This window comes from Apodemus sylvaticus, chromosome 9, assembly GCF_947179515.1.
Source record: "Apodemus sylvaticus chromosome 9, mApoSyl1.1, whole genome shotgun sequence".
NCBI lineage: Eukaryota > Metazoa > Chordata > Mammalia > Rodentia > Muridae > Apodemus > Apodemus sylvaticus.
The window spans coordinates 8,049,111-8,063,936 of record NC_067480.1 but is presented as its reverse complement, the minus strand read 5'-3'; the positions used below and the strand labels follow the sequence as shown (position 1 = coordinate 8,063,936).

Genomic DNA, 14,826 nt, shown 5'->3' with positions numbered 1-14,826 from the left:
AAAGCTGAGGTATGTTGTCCTTTTATTACTTCCTGTGGACTGGGGGTGACTCATAGAACTGCAGTGCACGCTGATGAGCGTGGACTGTGCCCAGAAGGACAAGCACGGACTAAATGACCGCCTGTTCCTTTCATCTGTCCAGTTCTCCTCTCCTTCTGGCCTCTTCTCCACTACTCTGAGGGTCTGAGATGTGTGTGTGGTTTTTAGACTCCACTAAAAGGTCCCCTGCGAGAATTATTGCAACCTGTTTGTCTTCTCAACTCCTGGGCCCACTAAAAACTACCTGGTTCCTAACTCACCTCAGGCAAGCTTCTTGGCGGTGGGGAGTATTGTTTGGAGTTTGGTTTGTTGCTGTTGTTGGTGGTGGTGCGGCTGCTGCTATTTGTTTGGGAGACAATCTTGAGGAGCCCAGGGTAGCCTCAAACTCAGTGTAACTGGTCTTGGACTCAATGATTTCACCTCGGCTTCTCTGGTACTGGAATGACCGCACACCACACCAGGATTCCTTGGGATAAAGTCTTGCTTTCTGCCTTGTGTGGCAACACTAGTCTTGTCGGCCAGACATGTTCATGGGTTTATTCTCTTCCTCACCAGAATCTCCCCCAGGACACTTTGTCATTGTCTCATAAAAACCAGAGACCCCCGAGAGTGAACCCAGGACGTGTGTAAAGCTGTACTGGGAAGGTGGACAGAAGACTGGGGGGACAGTTTTGGGAATGACAGATGCTACGTAGCTTGGGGTTTTACAGGCACAGTGCACTCTTTTGTGCCCTGCTTACTTTATGACATGTTTTGCTCATGTTTTGTCACTGAGGTACCCAGACCTTATAAAAAGAAGTTTGTTCAGCTAGTAGTTTGAAAAGTTTTAAAGTCGAGCTGGGCAGTGGTGGCATGTGCCTTTTTTAATCCTTAATCCCATCTCTTCCACTCAGGGGGCAGAGGCATGTGGATCTCTGAGTTCGAGGTCTATAGAGTGAGTTCCAGGACAGCCAGGGCTACACAGAGAAATCCTGTCTCGGAGAACAGAACAAAACAGCTGAGTGTTCAAAGTGGACGGCTTAGGCTCCGACCTGACCAGTACCTGGCTCTCTGCCAGTACCTCGTGCTGATTGGCTAGGGCAAGAGTGTTAGCGGTGAGTCTCATTGCTATAACTCACTGAAGCAAGACTGAAGAAAGACCAAGAGTGACTGCTCCCAGAGGTCCCAGGAGAAACGCCTTCACCCCCTCGGAAGGCAGTCTTCCAGTGATTTAAGAACGTCCCACTCGCCCTTACCCTTAGATTCCCACTGTCTTCAAGCATCACCACACTAAAGTCAACTCTCCTAACATGCTAAGCTTTGGAAGACACAGTCAAAGCACATACAAATTGTACTCAAGCCGAGGCCCACAGATCTGAAAAAGTTCTGATATAATTTAAGCAGGGATTTAAAAAAAAAAAACAGTGGTATTTTAGTTAGGGTTTTGTTGGAGATTGGTTCTAATCTGGTCCTAATGCTTTGATTCGATCGGAAATGTGCATGTCTAAACGCTAAAGGTCCTTGTCCTCAATTGGTTTTTGATTGACCAATAAAGATGCCAGAGGCCAATGGTTGAGTAAAGGGAGATGGGGCGTGACCCTCAGAGTTGCGAGGGCTAGGACACGACAGGGGCGGGGCATGGGACACAGAGGATCGCCATGAGTCGGTGGGAGACAGAAGAGATTCAGAGTTGCAGTTTAGAACCAAGGAGCCATGTAAGAACTCAGGCAAGGGCCATGGCCACTTCCCAGACTGGGCCTGGAGCATCAGGGACGGTTTAGGATTGCCCAGCCTTTGAGGCAGCCAAGGCATTTTAAAATTAACCAGTGTGTGTGTGTGTGTGTGTGTGTGTGTGTGTGTCTCTCTCTCTGTGTGTGTGTGTGTCTGTGTGTTTTCCATTTGAGAATCTAACCAGTTCCTGGGCAGGTGGCTAGCTTAAGACCAGCCACACATCAAACAGAGTAGCTAAAACTCCTGCTACAGGGTTTCTTTGCTGTGAAGAGATGTCCACGACCACACCAGCTCTTCTAAAGGACACCACTGAATTGGGGCTGGCTTACTTCATCATGGTAGGAAACATGGCAGCCTGCAGGCACACATGGTGCTTGAGGTTCTGAGAGTTCTACATCGTGATCAGCAGGCAGCAAGGAGAGACTGTGTTCTATACCAGGTGAAGTTTAAACACAAAGACTTCAAAGCCCATCCCTGTAGTGACACCATTCCTAGAGCTAGGCCACACCTACTCCGACAGGGCCATACCTCCTGAAGGTGCTGCTCCCAAGCCAAGCATTCAAATGGAGGCCAGGCCTATTAGACTCACCACAGAAGTATAACTGACGATATGCCCAACAGTGGAGCACAGCCTGCAAGCTTTCCTCATTAGTACTTTGTAGAATGAAAAGTCAAGTGTGCTAAAAACAGATCCTACTTTCGTGCTGTTTCAAGGTGTCTGGACCTTTCTCCGCAAGGTCTCCTCCCTGATAGGAGCTGTTTGCACAGGACACAACTACTATTGTAGTCACAGATAACCAGGCCCAGGTTTTCCTGCCTTCTTGCAGGTCTTCCTCCATCTCCCAGTGTGTGTGTGTGTGGGGGGGGGGGGGGCGCTCAGTGGACCCCTCGGGGGACAACCGTGAGCCAGGGGCCAATGCCATTGTTCTGTACACCTCAGGGCACATAAGCAGATCTTGCCAAGCACAGACCTCAATGCTGAGAGCAAAGACAGGGCAAGCCGTGAGAAAATAAAACCCAGTACTGTGTACATCAGCCACATCGCACCAGTCTAGGAACCCTGAGCAGACTGTAATGTGCTGTAGCAGCCTTCCGGTCTGGGGCCCCTTGGTTTGGTTGGCACTGCTTGCCTCTGGACAACTTCTAGTTCACACTGAGCTGAGGGATAACAATACCTCCTACAGGGTGAAATCTAAACTCCCTGACAGACCCGCAAGGCCCTCCTCATGCTAGAAGTCGCAGCCCAGCAGGTCCAACCAGCCCGGAGCTGCTCAGATTTCATCTCCATCACAAAGCCTCTGCTCACAGCTCAGGATGAACAAGTATTAAGTCTGTTTTCAGTGAGAGGGCTGAACGGACACACATGTAATTAAAACGATCTGGCACATTTTGAAGTGACTTCTGTCTATAGCTTGTCCAGGAATTGTTTTTCTTTTTCTTTTTTCTTTCTTTTTTTTTAAGATTTATTATATGTAGGTACACTATAACTGTCTTCAGTCAGCACCAGAAGGGGGCGTCAGATCTCTTTACGGATGGTTGTGAGCCACCATGTGGATGCTGGGATTTGAACTCAGGACCTTCAGGAGAGCAGTCAGTGCTCTTACCTACTGTGCCATCTCTCCAGCCTGCCAGGAATTGTTTTTCACCTAGGACTTTCAGCCACTTTATGACGATGTCCAAACAGCACTGGGGTTCCATGGCTTCAGAGGGCTTAGATAACAGCTTCATTGTCATAGTATGGTCTCAGAATCATGAGCTGTTTGTGTGACAGGGTTATTGAGCCTTCTATGCCACGGGAAAGAATTCATCCCTGAAGATTCTGTATGGGAATTTGTTCCAACAGGAAAGAGTAACCAGGTCTTTGCTACCGCAGAAAAAAGTTTCATTTTGTTGTCTCAAAGCTAATGAGAGGCAGCAATACTCATAAAACTGATCCCATTTCTTAATTCAAGAAATTCTAGTTTGGACCATAGCAGACAAGAGTGGACAAATGAAGCCTGTCCGTTGGGACCACTGAGGTGACCCAGCCAGTAAAGGTGCTTGCTGCCAGGTTTGATAACCTGAATTCAATTCCTGGAACTCATGTGGTGGAAGGAAGAAATGACTCCTGCAAGTTGTCCTCTGCATATGCATACCATGTATCCATGTGCTCAAGCACAGGCGTGTGTGTGTGTGTGTGTGTGTGTGTGTGTGTGTGTGTGAGTGTGTGAGTGTGTGTGTGTGCACACTCACACACAAACCAATGTAAAAATACTAAAGCTCATCTGTTTGTGCAAAACTGCATGTATATAAAATACTTTAGTGAAACTGTGGCAGTGGGATCTTGCTCACATATGGGCAAACCAGGAAACGGAGAAAAGAGGGAACTGCCAGTGCTTAGCTCCCAACAGGGGAACGGCTGTGCCCAGGTTTAGGGGATAATCCAGCTCCTTCCTGATACCCCAGCTCCTGTAATAGGAGAAAGAACGTTCTGAAAGTTAGCGGGGCTGATCTTAGGCAGGACTCAGTTCTCTGGCTTCTGTCCTCTCTTCCACAGCTTCCCGCTCTGTCCTCATTTGTTGCAGTACGCGGGTGGGCCCCAGGGCCCCAGGCATCCCTAGGCAGGCATTCCCCTAGGGAGCTATATTCCCAGAGGACACCCCTCCCACCAGCTCTAGAGCTTTCTCCTTTGTGAGCTGCTTTCTACATTTTCCACAAGTGAGCATGGCCAAAGATGACGCTCCACTGAAATTCCATAGTTATTCCCACTGTGCTGTGGCGTCTGCCTCACACCTTTGTTGTAAATCCACACGTGTGCGTGGATTAAGCAAAATGTTTGAAGGACTAGAACAATTTCAAACATTCGACTTCTCACAATTAAAAACATGTAGAGGAGGCCTTAAGTAAGCAACAGGCAACTCTGTTCCTTGGGGATGGCTTTGATAGTGGGCAGCCTGGAGACTTGGTCCCAGACAGAAGTGATAGAAGCAAATCCTAAGAGACTGTTTTAAAAAGCATTTTTATCATGTACTTCTCACTTTCTGGTTAAATAAAAATAATTTAAAAGTTAACAAATGGACATGAGCATAATGTTTATGAAAACGCCATGCTGGAGCCAGGTGGTGGTGCGCACACCTGTAATCCCTGCACTCTGGGAGGCAGAGGCAGGTGGATTTCTTAGTTCGAGGCCAGCCTGGTCTACAGAGTGAGTTCCAGGATGGCCAGGGCTACACAGAGAAACCCTGTCTCGAAAAAACCAAAACCAAAAAAAAAAAAAAAAAAAGAAAGAAAGAAAGAAAAGAAAACGCCATACTGATTTGTGTAATGAATATACACTAATAAAACGGTTAAAAAGAAGGGCCAGGCATGGTAGTGTACTCCTTTAATCCCAAGGACTTTGAGACAGAGGGAGGCCAACCCTGAGTTCTAGGCCAGCCAGAGCAACATACTGAATCCCTTTCTTAAAAGAAAACACCCCCTGAAAAACATCAAGGTCTGAGGAGACAGCTCAGTTGGTGAGGTGTTTGCCTTGCCTTATGAGGTCATAAATTTAATCCCCCAGACTGGTGTGAAATCCCAGTGCTGGGGAGGCCAATCCTTGGAGCTTGCTTTTTTTGTCTTTTGCTTTTCTAGACAGATTTTCTTTGTGTAGCCTTGGCTGTCCTGGAATTTGCTCTGCAGACCATGCTGGCCTCAAACTCAGAGAGCCACCTGCCTCCTGAGTACTGGGATCAAAGGTGTGTGCCACCACCACGTGGCTCCTGAGGCTTTCTAGCAAGGTAGATTTAGTGACTTTCAGACCAGCAAGAGGTCTGGGGGAAAAAAAAAAAGAATTCTTCAAGGAAAGAAAGGCATGTGGAAGTCTGGCCTTTAATTATCTTGTATTTGAGAAATTAGGTTCTGGAACTACGGGATCTATTTGATTTTTTTTTTTAATCTCTTAGAATTTCAGTTCGTATTATACAATCTATGTTTGATCTGTTAAGTAAATCCAACAGGGAGGGATGTTGGAGAAACTGTGGCTAACTCCTTTCCCTAAGCAGATGTCTACATTCCCGAGGATCTGATTACTTGGTGTAATGAGAATTTGGTTTCTTTGAAATTTTTCTTTTTTTCTTTCTCTCTCTCTCTCTTTTGGTTTTTTTCAAGACAGGGTTTCTCTGTATAGCCCTGACTGGCTGGCTGTCCTGGAACTCATTCTATAGACCAGGCCTCAAACTCAGAAAGCCACCTGCCTCTGCCTCCCAAATATTGGGATTAAAGGCGTGCGCCACCACCGCCCGGCTCTTTGAAATTTTTTATGGAATATGTTTTTGTTCTGATCCCAGGTGTGAGATTTGGGGCTGCTTCAGACTGTCCACAGAAGTTGACTGTGGTTTGCCTTGTGCTCTAGCAAGGGTGTGATTTTGCCAGCTGCAGATAGTTTCTGTCCTTTGGAGTTCTGGAAACTTTCCAGAGGGTATGTAAATACTAGGGCGGGAGAGGTGGGGTTGTTGGTTGCCATTTGTTAAGTGGCTGTGAGCAAAGAAACAGGAAGAAGGAATTAGATATACCTGACAATGAAGATCGCACCTGCTTCAAGAAGCTCGATTTCCCTAATCAGCAGGAAGTAGTCCAATATATAAGGATGGCCCCTTTCACCCTTACCCTTTTTCTCTATTTAATATTATTAGAATTAGGGAGCTGAAAGAGGGTGGAGAAGGGCCGAAGAAAGAACAAAGTAGCCAAAGACCACCTACAACTAGTTCTGATCCCCCTGTTTTAAAATGCCAATGTGTTGTCTTGAGTTAGGACTATGGTACAGAAAGGAACAAGCCGAACCTTTCAAATTCTCCTTTTTCATATCACACTTAAAAACTGGCTTCAGGTATGAGGCTTGATTTACAGGGACGACCATTCTGGAGACCTCGCTGGCGTAGGATGTAGAGAGTCATAGAAAGGGATAGCAAACTAGAGAAGCCAGAAAATCTGGATTTTGCCCTACTTTGACTTGGGAACCTACGGGAACCACTTAACTCTCCAAACAAAGGGAACAGTCAAGACGTGTGATAGTTCACTTGAGCAAAGCGCTGCCAAGCCCAGGCACCGGGAGACCGGACTCCCGAGGTAGCGAGCACGGTGCTGGATTCCTGACAGTCTGCCATTCCCCTGAGAGGCGGAGGGGGCAGGTATCCTCGGCGATCCTCCCTGCGGTCACAAGGCTAAGAACCGCGGAGTGACTGGACTCGGCCTGGGCCGCGCGCCCCGGCCGCTCGGGGTCAGCTCGGGCGGGCGCCGGGGGGCGCGCAGGCTCGGAAGCCGGTGCCGCGGCTTTAACGTGCCGCAAGGGAAGGCAGGCAGGCCGGCCGGGCCGGCGGAACTTTTGTCACTCAACTGTCGTCCGGCCGGGCCCTGGGCTTTGTTCAGTCACTCGCGAGGCCTGGGCGCGCGGGCGGAGGCGGCGCTTCCTCCGCACGGAGGCGGGAGGCTCGGCCGCGGACCGCCGGCGACGCACGAGCAGGTCTGGGAGGGGCGCGGGCGACGAGCGGCGCGCGGCGGAGCGGGCGGCGGCCGGCGGTGGGCGAGGCCGGTGACCCAACAGAGCTGCGGGCCGCGGGGACCCCGCCCGCCGGGCTCGGGCACACGCCGCAGGTCCCGGGCGGACAGCTCGCGCCGCGCTCCGCACGCTCGGCGCCAGGGCGCCTTTAACCGCGGGTGGGAGCGCGCCTCGGGGCCGGGCCGGCCGGGCGCGGGAGGCGGGCGGCGGGCGACGGGCGACGGGCGGCGCGCGGGGCGGGCGTACGGGAGCCGCCGCCGCAGGCCCGGGCCTCGGCCCGCCCCGCGCGCGCCCCCGCCGGCCCGCGCGCGCCCACCGGCTCCCGGCTCGCGCGGCTCGCGGAGCGGGATCCCGGGAGACGAGGAGGCGGGGGCGAGCACAAGATGGCGGGTACGTGGCCCCAGTTCCCCGGGCGGCGGCGGCGGCGGCGGCGGCGGCTCCCCGCGCTCGGCAGTGCCCGGGAGAGGCCGGCGCGGGGAGGCGCCGCCGGGCGGGCGGCGGGCGGCTGGGGCGCGGAGCCGGCCCGGGACGCTGACCCGGCCTTTCTTCTCTCCCCCGGCGCAGACCTCTCGCTGCTCCAGGAGGACCTGCCGGAGGACGCGGACGGACGTGAGTTGCTGGCGGCCCGGCAGCCCCGGAGGGCGGCGGGCGAGCGGGCGGGCGGACTCGGGACCCCGCCGCGCTGGGGGCGCCCGCGTGGCTCGACCTCGGCCGCCGCCCGCAGGCTCGGGCCGCGGGGCGGCTGTTGGGGAAGCAGAAGCCGGTGGGGCGGAGGTCGGAGAGGGGACATGGGTGTGTTTTTCCTGAGTGTCTTCCGCACCCTCGCCCCGAGGAAGGAGGCACCGGGCGCCGGGAGGTGTTTCCGCAAGGCTCGGGGGCTGCGCGGCGGCGGTGCGTTGCTCGGCCCGCCCTCTGGGGTTCCCTGGCCCCAGTGTGTGCGGATTACACACCTGCGTTGTACTTGAGCTCTGAGCCGTTTTTGGGTCCCCACCACCCACCACCACCACTCACACGTTTGATTTCCGATTTTGGGGAGGTTAGAAGGTGTGGCCTTGGCAGGATGCAGTGAGAGCGGCTTTTTAAAATTGGGAGTGTTCAGAGCTCATTCTCGCACTAAAATGCTAAAATCGCAGGTTTCCGTTGAGATACTAAAGTTTTTAAGGAGTTGATTTTTTTTGTACATTAAAAAAAAACTGCCCAACTTGTGGACATTGTTTCCATGTGGTGAAGGAAATGAATTATTTAGAAAGGTATCTTTCATTTTGTGTGTGTTTTGTGTTTTTCTAAGCTTCAGAAAGTAATATGGGTTAGAGACAGAAAAGACTGACATAACTAACTTTATATGGGAAGAAGTTGTAAAGTACACTTAAGTAGAATGATTTCTACTTGTCCGTGTTAATGCTTCCAGATAGAGTGACTGGTGAAAAATAAAGTGGGTAGATTTTGAAATGCATCTTAGGAATAAAAGTGTGCAAAGAAATGTATTAAGTGTAGATCATGGGAGACTTGAGACCAAGAAATAATAGAGTTGAGCTGATTACTGTGGTATCAGCGCTGTCTGGTTAGAGAGCCAGCCCAGACCTGGGAGCGTGATTTCATACCTGTCCAGGTAATCCAGAGATGCCCTCTTGGAAAATGATCTTCCAAATACTATGCAGATAATCAGTAGCTTTGTCTGATACGATTTTCTTCATTTAAATTCCTGTTCTGAGCAAAGGGAGGCGTGGCCTTGAGAAAGTGTCTTAGTCAGCACTTCTGTTGGTATGATGTAACAACATGGCCAAAGGCAACTTGAGGTGGAGAGGTTTGCCGCCCCCATTCTTCCTTATTACAGTTCACCATCATCATCCTGATGAAGGCAGTCTGGGCAGGAGTTCACTCAGGGCAGGAACCCAGAAGCGGAAGCTGATGCCGAGGCCATGGAGGGGCACTGCTTACTGATTTGTTCCTCCTGGCTTGCTCAGCCTGCTTTTTCAAAGCACCCAGGATCCAGAGATGCCACTACCAACAACAGGGGAGGGGGTGTCCCTAAGAAAATGCCCTCCAAGCTTACCTAGTGCCAGATAGAGATTTTTCTCCTCTTTTGTGTTAACTTGATATAACACAAACCAGCACAGAGGGCTTCCTCTAAAGAGTATCTTTTTTTTTTTAAAGATTTATTTTTTTATTGTATGTGAGTACACTGTAGCTGTCTTCAGACACACCAGAAGAGGGCATCTGATCTCATTACAGATGGTTGTGAGCTACCATGTGGGTGCTGGGGTTTGAACTCAGGACCTTTGGAAGAGCAGTCAGTGCTCTTAACCCCTGTGCCTCCTCTCCAGCCCTCTGGAGAGTATCTTTAAAGCAAGAAGTCTGATCAGACTTAACCTGTTGCTAAATCTGTTCAGGGACACTGGGTGCTCTTAAGTAGTTGTCTTAAGGGAGCAGTACACAGCATTTAGGGTTTTCTCCCCTTAGGTCACTTGCTGGCTTAGTATGTAATCAAAGCACCTATTGAGTTTAGATCTCTCCCAAGGTTAGGATTGGAGATGTTGCCCTGATTGTAATTTTGAGGCCGGAGCCTTTTGTTCTTATAAAGTGTACATCATTGTGGCTGACTGTAGCAGAAACATCTGAGTATTTGTCCCTTTGAGTAAGGGGCCATGCACCCCGGAAGAAGGTGCAGTGCAGTCTCTGCTTGGCTGTTGGGGAGCACAGTCTGGAAGGAAGTGTTTCTATAGTAAGCTTGGGTAGGCTGGGTCTGAAAGGCAGCTGTAAACTGGCCACCGCTGGAGCCCTCTAGTGGTTTATAGGCTGCCTGTTGCAGTCTTGGCAATGGGTACTTTTGGATCAATTAGGATAGAGCACTTAGCTCTGTCATGCCTCTGTCTTGTCATTGTCTTGAAAAAAACCCTACTTTATGTCATCATTCATACCGTAACATGAATTGCTATGTGTGATGCTTGGAACAATACTGCTGCGAGTTGTGAGCAAAGGTGTCTTCAAGAAGCAGAGAAGGATGTAGGGGCATCGGCATGGAGTCTGCATTTAGGAAGGTTGCTAAATGCTTGCAGTTTACCTTGAAGGCTTAGTTCTCTGTTCAGTTTAGGTTAAAACATATTTGAAAGCACAAATAGTTTATTAGCTATTTATGATTTGGTTGAAGATATTCTTAGAATAATTGCTGGGTTTTCTCAGTTGCTAAAGTTTAACAGGTTAATAATACCTTTACTGGAAGTGTCCACAATGCAGAGTATTGTTGACTACTTTGATCTCTTGTGAAAGGAGAGAGACCGAGGAGAGAATCTAACCATAATGCACACATGGAGAGTACGAGGGTTGGTAAGGAGGTACGAAGTCTGTTCACATCATAGACAATGATTCTCACAACCTTCCTGAGGCTGCCGCCCTTGATACAGTCCCCAACCAGAACATCATTTTTGTCGCTACTTGTGTGTGTGTGTGTGTGTGTGTGTGTGTGTGTGTGTGTGTGTGTGTGGTTTTTCGAGACAGGGTTTCTCTCTGTAGTCCTGGCTGTCTTGGAACTCAGTGTGTAGTCCAGGCTGGCTTCGAACTCAGAAATTCGCCTGCCTCAGCCTCCCAAGTGCTGGGATTAAAGGCATGCGCCGCTGCTGCCACCACCACCACCACCACCACCACCACCACCGCTGACTTTGTTGCTACTTCATAACTGCAATTTTGCTACTTTTATGAATTGTAATACAAATATCTTTGTTTCCTGGTGGTCTTAGGTAACCCCTGTTAAAGGGTCATTCAATCCCAAAGGGATAGTGACCCACAGGCTAAATACCCTAGAGAGGAGGGGTAGGAGAGGGCATGGTGACTGTGGAACACAGACCTCCGGCTGCCCTTACAAGTGAACTTACCAGCTTGTGAGAGTGACTTTCTCTTTTATGGAGGGCAGCCAGAGTTTACCCAGAGTCTTCCCTGCACCAGCTGGGTGCCCTCTTGATAGGGAGAAAATGATTTTGTGGTCAGGTCCTAGAATCTTGGTTGTCTTTTCTTGACACTGCCTAGGCTGTGTTGGGAGGGAGGGTAATTCCTCTCCGCCCAGGGAGATAGAGAGGACATAGTGGGAACCAGATCTTGACTGAGGGTATTACAAGGTCTTAGAATTGGTTTCAATTCCCAGAGTCTGTACAGGATTTGTAGAGTGTGAGAAAGAGCTGACCAAAGACAGATTTGGCTCATTTGGAGAAAAAAAAACTCCTTTACTCTTAACTGAAAGATGTATATATTGTATCATTTATGAAAATGCCACAAAGGCAAATATAGATATCATTCAAAAGTATTAAAATTAGCCTCAGGAAAGTAGTATTTTTGAAATTTTTCAGCACTGTACTTTGTAAAACATTTTAAATTTCCATGTGAAGGCAGACAAGCGGCCCCATCTGAATAGCTGTCTCTGCAGATTTCAGGGTAAAACCTCTGTAGTTTTGATTATCTTGCCTAACGGAGTTAATACGGATTTCTAGAGAAACGCTTCAGCATTTTGTTGTCAGTCTTCCAAAGCTACAATGCTATGCTGCTGGGTGTATGGGGTGGATGAGCTAGGACTGACTTAGAGATACAGTCAAAACTGTCAGTGTGTGTAGAACTGCTCTGTGGGTGCTGGAGTAAAACTTAAACTTATTAAAGTAACACACTGTAGATCTTACTTGAAGTGTGGTTTTACTTGGTAGTTTCCAGTAACTCAGAGACACATGTTCTTCTGCTGTGCTGTGATCATCTAGTTCCGATGACACCCACCCTAGCCACAGAACTCCATAAGTGCAGATGGAACTTGAACTAGGCCTTATTTTAAAATATTGTATTTTTGGTTGGAGCGGTGGCTCCGAAGTTCAGAGCATCCTGCTCTTCCAGAGGACCCCAGGTTCAAGTCTCAGTACCCACTTGGTGACTTTCAGTTGACTGTAAGTCCAGTTCCAGGAAACCCCAAACCACCTTCAGACCTTCATGGCCACCTGACATGCTGGTGCAAAGTCATACATCAGGCAAAGCACCTAGACACATAAATTCAAATAAATAAAATGCCATGATTTAGATTTTTGTCTTTTAAACTGCCTAGCTTACAACATAGTAGCTATATAGACAATTTGTTGGACACCATCCTTGAAACTCTTGAAAGTTAATCTAGATGATGCCTGGGATTAGTTTACACTTTTGGAGCTGGGGGATCTGGCTCCGTGTTTACTCTTCTTGTTTTAAGAGTGACAGAGCATGATGCTGAGCTTTTGAAGCTGGGTGTGTGTGCTGTGTACCATTTCTCAGTCTCCATTCCTGAGGTTTTAGAGTCTGTCCGCATTACTGGGGGCTTCTGGGGACTGCTAAAGCAGAGGACAGAAATGGTGGTCTTTCTAGAAGGGCTGAGTGCAACCGCTCCAGCTGTATTCCTCTCAGACTACACATTTCCTCTGGCTGTCTTTTTTTTTTTTTTTTTTTTTTTCTTTTTGGTTTTTCTAGACAGGGTTTCTCTGTGTAGCCCTGGCTGACCTGGAACTCACTCTATAGACCAGGCTGGCCTCGAACTCAAATCCACCTGCCTCTGCCTCCCAAGTGCTGGGATTAAAGGCATGTGCCACCACAGCCCAGCCTTACTATTTCTTTTTATGGTTAAGTTCCATATATGTATGTGTGTATGTGCTTATGAGTGCACGTGGCCGTCGAGGCCTCACCTCCCTGGAGCACTCCTGTCTGCTTTTGGAAACTGTCCTTCCCAAGGTCAGTCTATCCTGGGGCTCTATCCTGGGGGAGTCTATGGGAGGGGGCGGGAAGAAGCATTTAAGTCTTACTCTAGGAGCTGGACTTGAAAGAGCGCTTTGGCTAGTTTAGTAGGAGCTAGATAGGTGGGTGAGCAGTTGAGTGTTTACTGCTGCTGGATGGTGGTAGCGCACGCCTTTAATCCCAGCACTTGGGAGGCAGAGGCAGGCAGATTTCTGAGTTCAAGGCCAGCCTTGTCTACAGAATGAGTTCCAGGACAGCTAGGGCTACACAGAGAAACCCTGTCTGGAAAAACAAAACAAAAGAGTGTTTACTGCTATTGCAGAGGCCTGGGTTCAGTTTTCAGCACCCATGGTGTGACTCCCAGCCACTTGTATGTTACTCCAGTTCCAGGGATTCCAACAAGAGCTGTGTACTACACATGTGGTGCACATAAATCCACACAGGATCACTTTGCCTGTCTTTTCATAATAAAGAATTTATATTTGCTTATTGAACTGTTGTGTCTTAATATTCTCTTTCATTTAGAAGTAAAACTATTGTCTCCTTCTTTGGTAAGTCTTGTGCCATCAGCTCTACCTGATAGAGTTAGAAGCCCCTAAAACTGAGTTAGGGTTTGTTTTGCTTTTGCTTGTGTCTGAGAATAAATCTAACATCTAGGACACAAGAGTAGGTGACACTCCTTTGGGAGTTTGGCCTTAGGTGGAGAGCTTAGTGGAGAGTGAGACTGGAAGGGTGGGCAGGCTTTGAGTGGCACCTCAGGCGTCCCCTCCACATCCATCAAATGTGTCTTGGCTCTTAGGTGCGTTAGCATCTCTGCTCCCTGGAGTCAGCCTCTGAGCAGGTTGGCATTCCGCAGTTATCACCCAGGCTCTTTAAGTGCCCCTTGTGTTGGGGACGCACTAGGGCTTCTTCAGCTGCTAGGCCGCGCCTTTTACTCTTGACAGTCTCCATCGAGTTCCTGACCCCTCACCAGTTTGTAAGCCAGCTTTGCCTGTTCTCTTGGACACCTTTTTGCTGAGTTTTCTTATTGAGCTCTGAGGATCTCTTCATTATATGTTGGAGATGTATAATGGATGTATATAGGTAGTATATAGTGTATAGATATAGTCCTTTTTCAGACATGGGTTGCAGCTGTGCTGTCTTGTCATTGTCCTTGAGGCGTATTTGGAAGAGGAAACATTGTGAATTTTGGTGTTTATCACTCTCACAGATGCACTGTATCAGGTGAATTTTTCTGAAGTTTGTTGAGAGTTTTTTTGGAAACTGGAAATAAGTGTTAGATTTTGGTCACATAAGATTTTCACTATGATTTTTTTTTTAAACCACTATTTTAGGGTGAAATATTAACTTACACAAAAGCAGATGAGCTCTCATGTTTCCTACACCCAGCCATAGGTCTCACTCACCCTCTACTGAGTGCACGTGTGAGGGAAGGGAGAGGAGGCAGACAGGGCCAGTGTAAGTCAGTCATTACAAATGTTACCACTGAGCTGCATCTTTATAGTCAGCCAGATCTTATTTTTACATGCAAAGATGCAAATCTTATTTTTACTTACAAATATGTCAAGTTCGCTTTGGTTGAAATAACTCATTTGTTTAACACTTGACTTTCTGGGAATTGATGATAATTTGGACCTGGTTTTTTTCACATTTTTTATTTAAACTACCCATGGACCAAATGATTAGTAACCAAAAGTAATTAGGTTAATAGATTGTGGGGGAGGTTATCTTCTGAGAGAAAGCAATGGGAGACCCATTCCTGTGAGTCCTATTTGGCAGCTGCCGTTTCTCTGTCCAGCAGCAGTTAGAAAGTGTGGTCTTGGTGACTCAGTCTC

At 48.5% G+C, this 14,826-nt stretch overlaps 1 protein-coding gene across 3 annotated transcripts in view; it reads left to right on the top strand.

The window, feature by feature from the left end:
- The first annotated feature begins 7,199 nt into the window (after window positions 1-7,199).
- The window catches only part of Ppp4r1 (protein phosphatase 4 regulatory subunit 1), a 56,313-nt gene continuing 48,686 nt past the window's right edge, over window positions 7,200-14,826 (top strand). The window contains exons 1-2 of one of the 3 annotated variants that reach the window (XM_052191968.1): window positions 7,200-7,228; window positions 7,829-7,873. Coding sequence is in view for 2 of the 3 variants with exons in the window: in XM_052191966.1 (XP_052047926.1) it covers window positions 7,648-7,654; window positions 7,829-7,873 (52 nt within the window). In the remaining variant the exon portion in view is untranslated. Of the gene's footprint in view, window positions 7,229-7,249; window positions 7,655-7,828; window positions 7,874-14,826 lie in introns of those variants that run through there. The other 2 variants (XM_052191966.1, XM_052191967.1) reach the window with 2 other exon arrangements.